General features: G+C 53.5%; 1 protein-coding gene across 1 annotated transcript in view; it reads left to right on the plus strand.

Moving 5' to 3' along the window:
• Positions 1-16,776, plus strand: part of Tmtc2 (Transmembrane O-mannosyltransferase targeting cadherins 2) — a 168,681-nt gene extending 151,905 nt beyond the window's left edge. The window contains exons 8-10 of the mRNA XM_017912123.1: positions 12,967-13,107; positions 14,914-14,998; positions 16,236-16,776. Coding sequence (XP_017767612.1) covers positions 12,967-13,107; positions 14,914-14,998; positions 16,236-16,567 — 558 coding nt within the window. The 3' untranslated portion in view covers positions 16,568-16,776. The remainder of the gene's footprint in view (positions 1-12,966; positions 13,108-14,913; positions 14,999-16,235) is intronic.
• The last annotated feature ends 594 nt before the right edge of the window (positions 16,777-17,370 follow it).

Genomic DNA, 17,370 nt, shown 5'->3' on the forward strand with positions numbered 1-17,370 from the left:
CGGAAGAGGCAACGCGAGGCAGCCTAAATATCCGCATCGGTAAAACCGTGGCGCGATGGCAGCCTCGACGAGGTTCCTAAGAGTCCATAGAGACCACCGGCGAAGCTTTCAAATTACACGGCCCACTTCTAGTCGGCTGGAACCGCGAGCAGGGTCCGCGCGAGCCGTACCCCGCCGCGTGGGGTTTTTGCGTGCAATTTTAATTTTAACGCGAGCCATTCGCCGGCAGCTCGGTCCCGCGGGCACAGCGGCGCACTTTAATCTTCCAGAAGAACGTCCATTGTGCCGTCCCTCTGCCGCTTTTTTCTCCTTCTGTCCTCCCTCGTTCCCCGCCACGGCGCCACCCCCTGCGGAAGTTTCGCGCGCTGGCCGCAGCTAGCCTCGCGCGCGCGCTAGATCGCGGCCAGGGCGAAAAGCGAGAGAACGGCGGGAAAACGGTGGGAAATCGCGCGAAAGAAAGGAGGACAGCCGCGTTTCGTTCCGGCACTCGCTCGAATTAAACACTTTTGCTTTTTACGCGGCCACGTCTCGCAACCCTTTGTTCTCCGACATTGTAATACCGGTGTCGGTAATACCGCGGGCGGTTCGTTCGAGTTTCCGGAAACTCGGTCGTCCGTGGTTTGCAGCGAGAACGAGGACAGAGACGACGAGAAGGAGAAGCTTTTGAGCGCGTGCGACGCATTCAAAGGCTACGTCGAAGCTTCGTTAATGCCGCGGTCTCATCTTCTTTCGCTGATTACTCCACGCCGTGCCAGCCGCCTGGCCATTTCGCGCGGCCCGTCCGCGAATCCGCCTCGCGCCAGCCTCGTCGCTGCGGACGGCGCGGCGGATGCCCGGCATCTTTTTAAGTAATGAAATCCTGCCGGTGGAAGCGATCCCGTCTTCCTTCTTTTCCTCCTTTCCCTCCTTCTTTCCCTCTTCCTTTCCCTCCAGCCATCCACCCACCTCCGCCGTGCTGGATGCTTATTACGCCGCGCTCGGCCTCGGCTCTTTCATCCGCGGACTTCTCCTTGTTCGCCAACGAAATTCTCCGGGATTCAATGGAACCGCCGAAGGGAATAATACGACCTTCGTTTAAATGGACAGCTCGAATCCTTATCGAGGCAGAAAGGATCCCCTGTTCCGCGTAGCTTTTGTTCGCGCGGTACGGCCGAGTTTATGTTTAATAGAAGTTGGTGCTTCGCTCGATTGAACTCGCAACGGTCTAGGTGTCGTAATTTCAACTTTCGTTCTTAACGCGGTCCGCGTTCGGTTACTCGGCCTAACGGGGTGACGCTCTCGCCGGCTGGCCAGGTGGTAACAGATGTACCGACATCGGAGTCGCGTATGCGGCTTTTTCCGCTGGACCCGATGGCAGAAATTATACGTTATCCTCGAAACCGTATAAATCCCTCGGAATAAATCGATCACCGGTTGCCCATCGATCATAACTCTCGCGCTTATCGATCCACCGGTGCCCGATTAAGACCTGCCGCATCTAGCCCGACGGTAATTCGAGCGACAGGCGGTTCCAGCGGCTGCAAAAAGTTACGTTCGACCACTGGCGACGAAAAATATCCCAAAGTTCGCGTCACGTGGTGTCGAAATGGAACGGAAGGGGTCAGCCGGTACCACCCCGAGGGGGAAAAAAGGCGCGGGAAGGAGCGGTCGCGAAAGGTTGTCACGAGCGAGTTGGCACCATCTTGCGGATTAGTTTAGCCGTGGGAAGGACGGAAAAATAATCGCGGTACCCGTTTCCCGTAGGATATTTTCCCGGCCCATAAAACTATAATTTCGTTCCCTCCGTCTCTCGTTCTTCCCTCGCGTTATACCCGCTCCGCCCGTCCGAACGCCCACCCTCTCTCGTTCACTCTCTGTCTTCAAACTGAAAACAATTCCCAGCGATTCAATTTCCTTCCCGTGCAATTGAACCAACGAGAGGGAGATAAAAATCATCCCGGCAGCCAGAGGAAATTTAATTTCACGGGAACGATGTTCAAAGTATCGCGATACTTAAGAATCTGACCTGGCCAGGTGTACGCGAGCGAGAGAATCGGCGAAACGAAATCGCTGTTTGCAAACCTTCGATGGTATCGCGGACCCGTGGCCCGTATCGAATTTCCTGTCCGCCCGGCCATCTATCGTGCGGTCATCTCTGACGAAAGCCCGAGGACTCGAGATATTAGACCCCTTGATCCCTCTCGCCGGCCCACGAATCGCTCCTTCCTATATAAACCAACGAATCCTTTTACCCGAAATTCCCCGCGTCTCGCGGTTTCGCCGGTTCCATCGCAACGGGGTCGATCGAAAAATGGAATTCAATCGGTCGAGTGGTCAGTTTCGGGTTTTTCCCTCGAACCGAGTCTACGCGACTTTGTTCCCCGATACCCGGGAACAAAGCCGCGTTCCATCGTAAACAGCAAACGACCCAAGAAAACGCGCCCAGTCTCTGTCCAGGGCTCGTTTACGTATCCCGTGGAAGGTTAGCCGTGTCGGTCTGAAAGTCAAAGCGGAGGAAAAAGTGGAGCTCGTTATCGATCTCTCGTCGGATGAAGGACGATCTAGCGAGGGAGTCTGCCGATAGGGGCGGTGCGCGGAGGAGGCCGCGAGATTGCGAAGGACGGGGTGGAGGTGCGGATCGTGCGAAAATAGACGCACCGTGGGCGGCGGAGGAAGCATGAGGCGAGCAAAGGGAGGGTGGCCAAAGGTTGCTCGGGACCCGGAGAAATTTAGTTCTCGAAACGAGGGTCTAATCGCTGCCGCGATATCTCTCTGGACTTTACGACGTCGTTCACGTATACCAGCGCATACACGGACGCGACTGTTCGCGCGGACGTAGGTATACACGTATATACGTAGACGTGGGTGAACACACACGGAGGCTCGAGGAGACCGAACGCGAACGGAGAAAGCGACGTCGGGACGAGCACAAAAGGAGAGGAACACGTGGAATCGCACACGAACACGCGAGCCAAGGGTGTGCGCGCGCGCGAGAGAGAGAGAGGCATCTCGGGCGAGTGTAGGTGCGGGGGTAAAACATCACCGGCAAGATTACAGCGGAGTTTCGCCAGTTTCCGATGTTTTATCGCGATGACCCCCCGGTCGCGTTTCCCCAGCAGAGTCCAGAGGTTGGCTGGCCGTTGGCGTGGAAAATCGGACGAAACTTTGGAATAATACGCTAAGGAGGCGGTCCGCTTTCTTCGTCTCGCTCCGGCGAGCGGCGTGCACGAAGAACGCGATTATCGGGCACCCGTGATTCTCGTCCGGGGACGCGTTCCGCGAGTGGAACGTCATAGCCGTGCCGAGACTCGATCGCTTCTCGAGGAGCGGGTGGAAAAAGCGCGATGGCGGAAGCGGCGAGCGGAGTGAGACAGCGAGGGTGGAAAGTTTGGGGCGCGAAGAAGGACGCGAATAGAGAAAGCGATGTAAACGAACCGGCACGAATCGTTCGATTCGAATGGAACAGTCGGAGACGGAGAAAAGATGGGAAATGAAACGCGTCCGCGACGATTTACACGCTGCTCGCGAGCCTCCTTCGCGACCTGATTCCGCTTCCGTTTTCAACCCCTGCGAGGAGTAGACCGGGGCTTTTCTACCCTGGAATCTCCCCGGCCGGCAGCGGGGATGATTTACGAGCGGCTCTGATAATTACTTTGGTTGCGTTAATTTTCGAGTCTGATTAAAACGTCGCGTTGAATCGGATAACGGCGGATAAACGGGTCGGAAAAAATCGTCTGCCCGCCGCAGATAGCTCGGCTACGTATATAGTTGGCTAGGTATTCAGCGGCTAATCGCGATTCCATCGTTGAATTTTTAAGCGGATTCCGCCTGGTTCTGCAGGACATATCGAACCGGTTGGGACCGCTCGCGGGGGTGGGTGAAATTTCGAGGATCGGGCCGCGAATCGTGGCTTTTATCGCTTTTATTCCTCCGCGGAATCGGCGCTTCGCTGTAATTTATACGCCGCGTGAAACGATGTTCGTTAGCTTTTAGAGGTAAACAAAACGAGGGGAAAAATCGCGAGAACATGGAGCAACGACTGGAATGCCTGTACGTGTCCAAAGCAGATCAAATGAAAGACAATTAGCGAAAGATTAATCGGACATGCCGAACCGTTTTAACGAGTGCTCGCGAATATAATGGAATTTCGTTGGTTTTCGCTATTCTCCTCCCCCGTTCGTAAATCTCGTGACCTATACACGCGGCAACATTTCCCACGGATGTTCCTCTTGTTCATTTCCTACGCTCGTTTCCAAACTCGCGGGCCCTTACGCCACCTCAACCATCGCACGATATAATCCCCGATAAAGACTTGCAAATCCTCCATAGACAGACAATTAACTCGCATCCTTCCGAACCTCGTATACCATTCCCTACATTCACCCCCCTGAAGACAGAAGACCCGAGATGAGCAGACAACGGTTTATTCCTTTACGACCAGCGTCCCACGACTCGAGGACACCTGGACCTCCTAAAATACCATCCGAGCTAACCCCTATAAGAGAGATTAAAATTTCCCAAGAACCGAAATACGAATTGACAATCTGTTTAAACTTCCACTTCCACCAAGAACCGTCGAACTCCATACACACCCCTCTAGCCAACATACCGCCAACAGGAAGAAATACACCCACCACTTACACACCTCGACAACCAATGACAGCAATAACCAAACTTATAAAGCACACGATTACAGGAGAGCAGACACGTTCAAAAAACTAAACTAATTTTGTAAACATATTTGTGGGGGCCCCCCTACGGTGTTGCTCGATATAGTGGCGTAGCTAGAAGTGACGGTAGAAAAAGGAAGGGATGCGTTTGGTCCCGGGCCTATTAGTGGACTCATCGGTAAGGCTACCCTAGCAGGCCTATCCAATTCCAATTTAACATACGCTTAATGCGCCAAAAACTAGATACAATAATATACATATAAAAGAACCAAATCGTACAAAGGGTTACAAATGAAAACTTAGGCTATGAGATCGATGGCTCTAGAATCAAACTTAATTAACCGCGCTTATCGCTATAGGGTAATATAAACTCGAGAACTGTCTTATATTAGTATGCAGGTTTGCCTGTGTATAGAAAAGGCACGAAAACTATACAGCTTTTGGTTTTGACCCTAGCAGGTCCCGTCTTAGACAAGGGATATTACTGGAAGATCGAGAAGTTACATGCATAGGAAGCGGAGGTTTTCCAAGGACTTGCGAGAAAGTCCTCGAACCTCCTTGAATTTGGAAGACATCCATTGGCGAGGGTGCGAATGATGGTCGCTACGTATTCGTTCTTGCATTACCTCGAAATAAACTCTGGCGAAAATCTCGATTAACTAGTTTACGTTTGTAAGAGGACGTAAACCTCGTCCGACCTGTTCCCATTTAATAAGGGTTTGATAGAATTTGGTACGGCAGTGGAGTTAAAAAGGAAGGAACGCTAATTATAGAAAGGCAACGCTTTAATAATTGGTAACTCTCAATCGGTGTGTGCTGTACAACGATTGCTTAGAGACTGATTCGTTTGAACAAAGGAATTTGGCTGGCAACCGACGCGTACGCAATCGTACATTGGTACGTAATAATCAAAAACATTTTACATCGACGTTATATGTAAGATATCTCGACTTATGTCTCTTTAGCATTGCAACAGGGTTGGACGAAACACCTCCGTTTCCTTGCCGAATAACGCCTGGCTTCGCGTTACCATCCTCAATTTGTAATCGCGTGGTACGGAAGGATCAAAGATCGTTTCGCCGACGTGATTCGACGTAATTTAACGAGCAAGGGGTTTAAGTACGGAGACCGGAAGAAAGTTGCGCGAGGACGCAAAGACCTTTTAGCCGGGACAGAACTTTTAACTACTGCTCCTTGTTTTTTCCCCTCTTTTTCGCCGTTAGCTTTATGACGCGAAACTAGACGCAATAAACATTCTATTGCCCCCGCCTCGTTATCTTTGCCTTTTTTCTTCGTAACTCGCGGCCGTAAATACTTCCGCTTTAATAAAAATTCGAGCTGACTCGAAATAAAACTTCGACAAACGTGGCGGTATTAGTTATCGAGCCAGCCCCCTGTGCTCCTGCTTTTTCCTCCCCGTCGCTGCAGGTGAACCGACTTCTTGCCTCGGACGTTATGGCCCCTGATATCGACTTGGTCCCGCAGTTACTTCCGTTCCTGTCTCCCCCTGTCGGTTCCTCGTAACTCCTCCGGTAATTCTTCCCAAGAATATGTAACCGTTTGATCGAGCAACCGACGAGAAACTTTGCCAAAGTTTCTACCTCTTCCCCCCTCTCTCTCTCTCTCTTTCTCTCTCTCTCCCTCTTTCTCTCTGTCCGTCGACGAGTCGCCATTCTTCGACCCCCGCGGTCGAACCAACAGGTTCGAGGGTGTTCGATCAACGTCCCATCGCGTCGTGGTAATTTAAACAATTCGACGACGCGACGCCGTCACGAGGGATCGTAAAATACCCACGGTGCCGAGACAACGAATTTCCATTTCCCCGTGGGAGATCCTCCATTCGATATTACGCGACCATAATACGAAACGAGTAATGCGGCTGGAATTAAAGCTCGAACAGAGCCCACCCCTCGACTCCGGCACGTCAATCGGATTGCAGACAGAAATTAATCCATTCTCTACGCGCTCCTAATCAGTCGTCTGATTGTTCGTTTCGTAGAATCGATGGTCCTCGCAATCTCCGGAGGATCGGTATCGGGATCGACTCGAATTACGAGAATCGATCACGAGCTGGAAGCTCGTTCGACTTGCGGCGAGTATGGCGAGAGAGAGAGAGAAAAAAAATTCCAAGAATTTTCTCTCGCTACATTTACCTTCCTACTCTAATAATCTCTCTCTCTCTCTCTCTCTCTCTCTCTTTCTCGATTCACGACGAGCACTCTCGTTGGTATCGGGCGCGAAAGTTTCGCGAGTGAAATCGGTCCGAGTGGAACCGGAGCACCGGTTGGTGAATTTCGAATGGTTCCGTCGGGCAGGTCGGAGAATTTTCGAGCGGCAACGCGTTGTTTGCGTCGGTCCGCGGCGTATTTATCTAATGTAAATTTAATACCAGCCGGGACGGTGGCGAATTCGAAATAATTTTCCAAACTTTCGTCCAGCGTCGCTCTGCAAAGGTCGACGGTCGGAGTGGGTGGGAAAGAGAGGGAGGAAAGAGAGAGAGTTTGATCAATTTTCCCTTTCCGCGAATATTGTTTATTCTAGTCGAGCGTGTGCAACCGCGTGCGCGTGGCTTCGCTAACGCGGATTTAATGCAACTCCGGTGCGGAATTAATTCGCAAATTACCATACGCGGCCGCGGTGGCCCAGCGTTTCGCGTTTTCCTCCACTTTTCGCCGTGCAAATGCCACGGAAACGCCGCGAAAACGCCACGAAAACGCCACGGGATAGTCGAGTATAGTCGAGTATAACCGAGTATAGTCGGCGGAGGTCGGGCCGTTGCGCTTTTTCGAAATCGATGGAGAAAGGATACCGCGCGATATTCGCGTTGCAATTATACGTGTTTCGCGAACACGAGGCTCGGTTACCGGCTCTCCTATTTCAACTTTATGGCCGGCCGAAGGAGGAGCAACGCGAAACGATTTAAAAAAGTTTAAAGAGAAAACTCGCGTCGGAGAATTAACGATGACGGAGGATATTCCATGATTCATCCGGCGAGAGTTACCGCCAGGATATTAAACGTATTTCGGTGAAATCAGGGTTTACAACCGTGTGGGTAGCGCAAACAATGATTTAAAAGTCCGAAGAGACACGGTCCGCCCCGCGTGTAATTGAACGGGGAAAGAGCGTCCTTTGTTATGAACCCTTGGTGGAAATCGAGGCGATTAGCGGCGGGAAATACTGTCCGCGATTAAATCGATCGAAAGCGAACGATGGAAGAAAAACGAGGATCATTAGCGGGCAGGAAGGGAATCGTCTTTCTATGACAACGCCAGACCGTACGTTTCTTTGACGACAGCGGGAAAAAATATTGCGCCGCTCGGCCGCGATTAATCGTTCGCCATATTCGACCAGTCCCCTGGCGAATTTTTATCCGTGTATCGCGAATTCCGGAAACGCTGCCGTAAAAAATCGCGCCTCGCTCGCCGCCCGAAATAAACAAAGGCTTTCACGCTAATGAAAAATATATCACCGCGATTACCCCTAGCTTTACCGAAACTTTCCACCTGCTCCGCGCTATCGCAACTTTCTTCGCGAGGACGTTGCGCGCGCGAGGGTGCGCGACCCTGTTCCTCTTCGCGATCCTTCTTCGAATTTTCCCGTTCGAATTTTCGCGAAAGGAGGTAGAGTCGTTGCGCGATCACGATGGGAAATGTTTATCGCGATTACGACGAGATTAACCGGGGGGGAGAGGGGGTGGTTGGTTTCGCGTGGAATCGCGCGCGGAAAATCGCGTGAAACGTTGGCGACGAATCGCAAACTCGCGTCGAGTCCTCGGGATTAAAGCTGGAAGCAAGGACGAAGCGTTTGCGATTAAATCTGCGCCCCCTGTGGACAGAGGAAAACAGAGGGGCGACGAGAGAGAGAGAGAGAGAGAGAGAGAAAAAAAATATTATTTCGCTCGTTGCTCGACCGGCTGCATGCACGCGTCGTTACCTGCATACGTGTCGGGAATATATCTTAATCCGTTGAAGCCCCGGCCTGAATATTTATGCGAGTTGCCGCGCGCGTTGTAAATCGCCGCGACCGCGCGACGCCTTTATATTTTCGCCAAACGCGTTACCGTTAATTGAAATCGTTCGAGCTTCGCTCGGGTCCTGTTTATCTCTACCCCGGGCTTCCATTATAAAACGATGCTTCCTCGGACCGGGCGAATCTCGGGGCAACCCGCAGCGAGCAAGGAGCGTCGAATTCTATCGCCTCGGCCGGGATGCCCGGGTCGTGGTATAAATCAGAGGCAAAGACAGGGTGCAGATTTGAAACGCGCGAAACGCGAGCCCGCAATTTAATCCAATTATTCTCAGCGATTAGTTCTCTCGCGTATCGCTCGCGCACCGTCTCCTCTCACCCTCTCTCTCTCTCTCTCCTCCTCCTCTCTTATTCTCAGGTTCCTTCTCTCCTTTCGACGCTCGAACACAGTCAGTCACCTAATTGGCCCGCTCGACTTACCGCTCTGATTGTTTGTCCCCCGGCCCCTTGCTCGCGACTCGGTATGCACGAGGCGGCGACGACAATGACGACAATGACGACAATGACGACGCGACGCCGCATTCGCCCTGCAGCCGTTCGCACCCTCCGCATTTCCACGACAATTGCCAGGATCCACGGCCGAGCTGCGCTCACTCGCGAAACCTTTCGACGTAATTATCGGCGAATTAAACGAACCACCGGGTCCGCGATCCAACTTCTGCTGGCGCGCGTCGCCCATCGATAAGACCAATAATTCACACGGGATATCCCCCGCGAAACTGGCCAACGGAGGCCGTTCGATCTCATCGCGATAACCGTCATCCCCCTACGTGGGAATCTCGCCTCGCGCACGTTCACCTTCGCGAGAAATTACGATACATCGATACTCTCGTCGGTTCGGTCGTTTAAATCGTTTAAAAGCTCGTAAATCGCCGACGAAGATTCGAATAGCGGACCGAGTAAATATCTAATGGAGTAGTAGCGCGGCTTCGATTTAACGTATTCGAGTGAAACACGCTTGATTAATTATTCGCCGGGCGAGGAGACGACTCCGAGATTGCGCGCAATTCCACGCGATTCCACGCGATTCCACGCGGTCGGCGAATCTGAAAATTTCGAGGAAAACGTCCCGTTAATTCGGTCAGCAGTCGGCGGGCCTGGCGCTAAATCGGGTTCCCTGCTTGATTAACCATTCATCCAGCGGATTGGTGTCCCGGTGCTCCGCTTTCCTCGCGACATCGCCGAGTTTCAGGGACAAGGAAAGGAGAAAAATAGAGATACAAAAATAAAGGCAGTCGAAGAGCGGATCGTGATAAACTACGGGCCGACGAGCCACCCTCGGCCCGAATTCCTTCGTTAGAACTACCCCTCCGTCTCGGTGTCTCCACGCAGGCGCGTTATCTTCCTAATTTTTCCCAAAGGAGCACGGCCCACTCGAGGAACAATGAACGTCGAACGACGCATCTCTCCCCGGTAGCTCGCCACCACCCTCTTTGTTCCACCTCCGACTGTAACTCCGGTCCGTATTTTCAACGGAATCGTGCCACTGAATACGCGTTTCCTCCCGTTGCCAGGCGGATTCTTGCGTACAAATAAAAGCACGTAGCGTTCTCGAGGGTCGGCTTCAGCGCGAGGAACGTCCATCGATTTTTCTCCCTTACAAAAGCTCTTTGACGCGCCTTGCCGGAGTGCTTCGAGCAAAACGCGATCCATCGCCGACTCGAAACAACGTTCCTTTCCCGATCTTTCCTTTCCACCGATTCCGCCGTGTCGAAACAGAGCGGGGGAATCGGGGTCCATCGTCATCGATGGATGCCCGAGTCGAGCCGCCTGCTCGAGGAGGCGCTTTCGCGGGAACAATGGCGGCCGGCGTCGATGACGTCGGGCATGTAAAAGACATGCATCTTGCGGACTTCGAGCGCAGGTATCCCGTGGCTGAAAGCGCCGCCGCGTAATACTCTCGAAAAGTAGTCCAAGTGAATAATGACTCCGCACAATGGAGTTTCCAGGCCTCTCTCTCTCTTTCTCTCTCTCTCTCTATATATATATATATCTTTCTCTCTCTTCGTCTCGCTATTTCTCGCTCTGCACGAGGGCTTAAACTTTCCGGTGGGGGCGCGCAATCTTTCGGCCCGTATTTACTTTTGCTCGAGCACATTAGCGACGCGCACAGCCGGCGAGCTTTCGCGGTTCAGCCGGCAGCCCCTTTCAATTTTTCAACCCCCGCGACCCGACGCGTTCGCGGACCGCCTACCCGCGGCGAATTATTCAACGCGTCGCGGCGTCGTTACAGTTTCACTGAAGGAATCGCGATGGACGAGACGCGTTGCTCGTATCGCTTTCCACGCTTTGCTCGCGTCTCGCTCGTCTCGCCACCTCGGGACAAGATTCATGAGGCGGTTTGCCGCGTGTGTCGCGAGAGGACGAACGCGGAGAGGAGCCGGGGAACGCGAGGAGGCTTCGTGGAAACTGGTTCGAGTGAATAATGACGCGAAACAATGCGAGCGTTCCACTCGGAGGAAAGTCGATTCTTTGACGACACGGCCACTTTCCTGTCCTTGCCTGCAATTGCTTTCACCTTTCGAGTGGAACCGCGAGAAACTCGGTTTCCAATGCGCGCCGGGGAACCCGAACCGTTTCTAAGACGGAGTCGCGTTGCCTTTTAAAGAACGCTCCGTCCTCCTCCTCGTCGTCCATTCCTGGGATACTACAAAGTCTCCGTACCACTCGTTCCCTGCTGCGCTAGGTAGCGGAACGTTAAGTGCGGGCAAGATTTCTACCCCTTGCCGACGAAAGTCGAGCAGCGTTCGGTTCTCGAATCGATTCGTTCGGATTCAATTTGATCGTAACCTCGCCGATTCCACGACGACGAATAAAGGAGCCGGCTAGCGTAGACGATCGTGAACGATAAATCATCGCGAGGACGTGAACGCGAGGAGCGTCGTTGATCGAATTCTTATGAATCGCGCGATTCTTGCCGGAGCTGATACAGATTACTCTGGCTCGATCGGATAGCGAGTATTTCCACGGGAACGGGACGCGAGATCCATCGAATCACGGGGCAATCGGGTCCGACGAGTTAGTTGGATATTCGACCTCGCTCCCTTCTCCGCCTTCTCCGCCATTTGTCTTCTCCACTCGCGAAACTCTCTCTCCTTTTATTCCCTCTTATTCCCTCTTATCGCTTCTGCCCGCTCTTTCTACTTTTCCTCCTCTTATCGTCTTTTCTCTCCTCTTCCGCCCTCAGACCTTCGCGCTGTCTAGTCCTCCGCTTCCCTTTGCTTATGCCACGCCGCGCGCACCCGACACGAAGAAAATCATAAAAGTTTTAGCCTACGACTCGGGGACGCGAGGCCAAGGCAAGCCCATGCGCTCGGAAAGAAGCTTTTCGGTGTTAGTCGTTCCGTAACGCTCGCAGTCGTTTGTGTTCCCATCTTGTTCCCGTCTATACCTTCCCCTCGCGTGCTCTCGACCCCCCGCAACCCCCGCGACTTAACGGTTCGTACGTGTCTGGCAGAGCGTAGACACGGCACCCCACACGCGAGCGAAGGAATATAGGTGTGCGTCGTTGGTGAGAAAGCCCCGTGGCTCGAGTTCCGGCGGCCATTAGCAGCAGCCGTCGGTCCTGAAAATCAGAAAACTTCCCGAAACTGATTCCACCCATCTCCGCGCCCGCACCCGAACCCGACTCTTTCGAGCCAATTACTTCCTTCCTCGCGGATTTATCGCGCGCCGCCCGATATTAATCGCGCCTTCGACGCCGTTCGTTAAGCGCCGCTGCGAAGTTTTTGTTTTCCCAGCGCCGGCCGGAAATGGGTTTTTAAGACGCGGGTGCACAGGGTGTCGATTCGTTCGTCGAAACGCCGGGACTCGCGCGTAACGATCGAGCAACGCGGCGCGCTACTTTCGTTTTCCGCGAGATTATCGGGGAACGACGAGGTTCGCCCGCGGCATTCGATATATCGCGATTGCACGGTATCGCCGGCTGCTTCGAACACGAGGATGGTCGAGAGAGAGAGAGAGAGAGAGAGAGGATCGGCGGAGAATCGCTTCATTGACGCAATAATTGCGAATTAATTGCACGTTAATCGTTTCGAGCACCACTCCGCCGTTTGCGCGTTCATCGTTGCGCGCGCGTCGAGGGCTCGAGGTATGTATCATCGTTGATGCGAAACGAAATCCGTTGGCTGGAATCGGCGCGAGGAACGAGTGCGAAAGCGGCCGGGAGTAAAAGAGAGAAAATGAAAGGCGAGGAGAGAAAAAAAATAAAAAAGAAAGAGAAAGGAAGGCGAAGGGAAGAGAAAGTAAGACGAGAAGCGTGGAAAGTCTGACGATCGACCCTGTTTTACAGAGCGTTTACAATCTGCTGGGGGAAACTCTATCGAGGCTGCAACAGTACGCGGAAGCGGAAAGGTGGTTCCAGGCGAGTTTGGCCAGCCAGCCTGACCACGTGCCGGCCCACATCACTTACGGAAAACTTTTGGCCCGAAACGTAAGTAGTTACCAGTTTTAGATCGGTTCTCTTTCATCAGAGCGCGGTATCCAGTTTCCAAGTTTACCGCGGCCCGACCAATATCGTTCAACGGAATTTCGTGTACAGCCACCGAGATACGGCTGCTACCAGCCAGTCGAGATACGCCCCCGTGGAAAAACAGAATGCCGTAGGGAGAATCGGCCAACTTTCCGATCGCCGTCGCGTCAAAGAACTCGATCCCATCTTCCCAACAGCGTTTCACGCTGTTTGCAAAGTAACGCTCTCTTCCACGCTCCGCTCGCAACCGACGAGACACTGGCACTTTGAAAAACTACTTTTTCCCTCGGATCGTGATAAATATCCAATCACGGGGAGAAAGAGAGAGAAATAGAGAGAGAGAGAGAGAGAGAGAGAGAGAGAGAGAGAGAGAGAATAAAAGAAGAGGGAAGAGCAGAGATATAAATCGTGACGAAGGTTCTCTCGCCTGGAATATGAAACGATACAAACGGCATTAGCCGATAACCGGGATTGCAGGTACTCCCGTTCGTCGAGTCTGACCACGTAGCGACCCACATCACTTAGCAAACCTTCGACTCGGCACGTAAGTAGTTAGTACTATTTTGGTGCGGCGTGGCTTGGCGCGGCGCGACGCGCTGGATCGAACGCGATAGGCCGGCCGAGAATCGGCTGACCCACATCGCTTAAAGGGAACCCGCCGACGGGAAACAGCGTGCAGTTAAGCTGATTCTGCTCGATCCACTGACCGTTCCGTGTTCCGGCCTGGCCAATCGTTGACCGGAAACCGGTATTTCTCCTGAAAACATATCTAACACGACCGACGATTACGCTCACTGAGCCGAGAGAGATTCGGGACGCGCCATGTTCCCTCCCCTCTCGTACGTGTCTCGTTCGTAGAACGAGAATTCCAACCCTGCCTTTCCTTTCGCAAACGCGCGCGCCCCCCTTGCCTCGAGATCAATTAGCGTTGCCTCCTTGTTCCAGTCGTGGCTCCATCGACCGCTCCTTCCTTTCGTCCGCCGATCCGTCGATCGTCGCGCGGCCAGATTACGCGGATCGATCCATCGATACACTTTCCCGACCAGCACCCGTTATCTACGGCGTGTAATATAGTCGATTGCTCGCCGCGATGATATTACCGAATTGCCAATTTTCCATTAGTCCCACCCTCCATTCGACTCGTTGTTTCGAAATAACTCGAAATTGATCGCTCGTAAACGAAATAGCTTCACGGCTGATAAAGTTTCGTTTAATTTGTCGATTTAGTTACATCTCCGCCACGGACAATGGAATTATAACGCGTCGCGTATGTAAATAACACTGGGCCAGACCTCCGATATCGTTCCACCCTCCACCGATAACGAATCGCACGGATCGAAGCGACACGCGCTGCTCCGACGAATGACAAATAGTCCGTTCCACTCCACGGCATCGTCGCGCTTTTCTCCTTCTCCGGGCGTGCCGCCGGCTTTCCGGAAGTCCTCGTGAATTACGATGCAAGTCGCGCGGTCACCGGAAGTATCAACGGAAAGTCGATACCAGCGTAAACGATGCCGGCGTAATCGAATATCTGACCGATAAACGTCGGCGCGACCTGTTCCGCTGCTAGTCGGTCGCTGCAACCGTATCGAAATTTCATTTCCATCTTTTACCCGAGTCCTCTGTTCCTCTCGTCCTGGTCCGTCTAATCGCGTCAGGCGAAATTCGGTTACGACCTAACCCAACGACGATCCGCGGAAGGTAGACCGCGTCGACCCTGTCGTCGACGAACCGTTCGATCACTGATTTGCCTCGTTTCTTCCGCAGTCGAGCCGCGTGCTGGAAGCCGAGAGATGGTTCCTGAGGGCCCGTAGGTTGGCGCCGGACGACTCGAGCGTGCACCATCATTACGGTACGTATAATTGCCAGTTTCTTTAATTAACATGGAATCGTCGGATAATCGGCCGACAAGCGTCGTTCCTACGTTCTCCGGCTGGAAACGTTTGTAGCCTACAGCCGGGTCGCGGAACAATAAGAGAGGCTGGTTCGTTATTAAACCCGTTGCCGAGCAAATTGGAGTGGTCTACGACAGGTTCGTCCTTTGGCTCGTTGTACCGTCGGTATAATTGATTCCACCGGCTGTTCGGTGCACCGAGTCGGGACATTAGGTGTTCCGCCGGCGTCGAGACAAAGAAAACAAACCGTGGAGCGAGCGGGTAGACGCGGAGGAGTGGAAGACGGCTGGGGGAGCTTTTCAAGGAACCGTTTTATAGGGAAGATAAGAGGATCGCGAGATTCCGTCGGGCCGCTCTAAATACCGGTGTAATATTTTCCCCGGGGATGAAAGTAGACACCGAGGGGGCCGGGGAACGCGAGGGAGGCTAATCGAAAAAAGAGACGGCCACTGGGGAACCGAGGCCAGAGTACCGCGAAGGGGTGGCCAGCCAGCAGCTGCAAGAAGAAAGATCGACGGGAATCGAAATTCCGGAAAACCTTCGCGATTCTTTACGCTCGTCGTTTCGTCTGCCATTCTTCGTTCACGCTTCCCTTGCTCTCGCGGCTATTCCAACCGGACCAACCCCGGATCTCTTGCTTTGGCAACAGTCTCCTCTCGGCGCTTTTTCGCTCTTTTCGCTCTTTTCGCGTCTTTTCAAAAATCTCTCCGTTCCATTCACGAGATCTCGGGGGTAGGGGGGCCGGTCGATGGCATCGGTCAGCCGATTCTTTGCGGCCGCAGGATTAATCTACTCGCCAAAAAGAGTCTCGCGTCCGGGCGGGATTTTTCGGGCGCAAAAAGCCGCGCGGTTTATCTCTCTTAGCGGCACGCGTCATTAGGCAGTGGCTCGCGGAACGTCGCGTAATATATCACCGGGGAATTTATGGCGGTCGTCCTCCGCCAAGTCTCGCCGGAATTTTGAGGACACGCTCGGCTGCTGGGGCAACCTTGACCGCGTGCTCCCCGTGCAGCGTCCTCGCGTCGCGACGCCTCCGTCTTCCACCGTTTCATCGCGGTCTGTTATTACTAAAAACAAAATCGCTGATCCGACTAGGAAGTCTCGGAGCTGCAAACTGTTTCCCCGGAGAGCGGAAAATTCCCGGCGTAACATCGGCGCGAGTATATAAGTTTGAGATGGTCTGTGGCTTCGCAGGACTGTTCCTGACGTCGCAGGGTCGACTATCGGAGGCGGCAGAGGAGCAACTGCGGGCTGCCGAACTTTCCAGATCCGATTACGAGCTGTCGATGGCGGCGGCGTCCGCGCTGCGCCAGGCGGACAGGCTGGAGGACGCCGAGGTGTGGTACAGGCACGCGGCCAGCCTGAGGCCGCACGAGGCGCGAAGTCACACGAATTTGGGCGCGATTCTTCACCTAAATGGAAAATACAAGCAGGCTGCGGCAGCGTACAGCGAGGCGTTGAGGCTGCAGCCGGGCGACGCGACGACCATCATGAACCTGCACAAATTGGCGGCGATCCTCGCGTGACCTCGTCACGATCGCGCGACGGAAACCGACGAGAGAGACGAGTGTGTGTACTATACGACCCCAGGAAAGACCCTCTACCGACTCGCCGTATTTCCTGACCCCACGTCTCCCCGATCTTCCTCCCGATATTCGTTTATATCCGTCGATCGGCACGCCAACGTTGCGGGGCTCCAGTCCCCGGGGACCTTGACGGGCTATCGACTCGTATCGCCTGCTATGGTATGTAAAGAATAAAGCTTCCTTTATTTTTCTCTAACTAGCTTCTTCTTTATTCACCCATTAAACCGCCGTCCCTGCCAATCCCGCCCGTTGTTTATCCGTTCACCGGAAAATCGGCCGATCAATTCAGGTAAGCGTACCGTAGGTATCTCGCGAGCAGTTTCACCCGCGATGGCTTTGCAAAATTTGCAAACTCCCGTGGAAATGCGGATCGAATGTCTACCCTCTGGACCCGGATAGTCGAGTCATGGGTGAACCGTAAAGCGATCGGTTTGGTGGAAAAGCATGGCGGGCGTGTAAGCGCGCCAGGCCCGATTTTGCCGCGTGCGGAGCGCGAAAGTTGGCGCGAATTTTCTCACCCGCTCGACCCCTCGCCGAGGCGTGGAAGCTCCATTAATATCGAATCTATTTGCACGGCGGCGCCGACTGGAATATTTAAGTTTACACTTTAAATCACACCCCCGAGCGAGTGACGGAGCCGCGAGCTCGGAAGCTAGGGAGGCGGGAGAAAAAGACGGATGAGGGTAATACCGCGAGAAAGGTAGACACAGTGTCGTGAGACAGAAAGTATGAGGGGGTCAGCC

Source organism: Eufriesea mexicana, unplaced genomic scaffold (assembly GCF_001483705.2).
Source record: "Eufriesea mexicana isolate 0111107269 unplaced genomic scaffold, ASM148370v2 scaffold474474858, whole genome shotgun sequence".
In the NCBI taxonomy this organism is placed as follows: domain Eukaryota; kingdom Metazoa; phylum Arthropoda; class Insecta; order Hymenoptera; family Apidae; genus Eufriesea; species Eufriesea mexicana.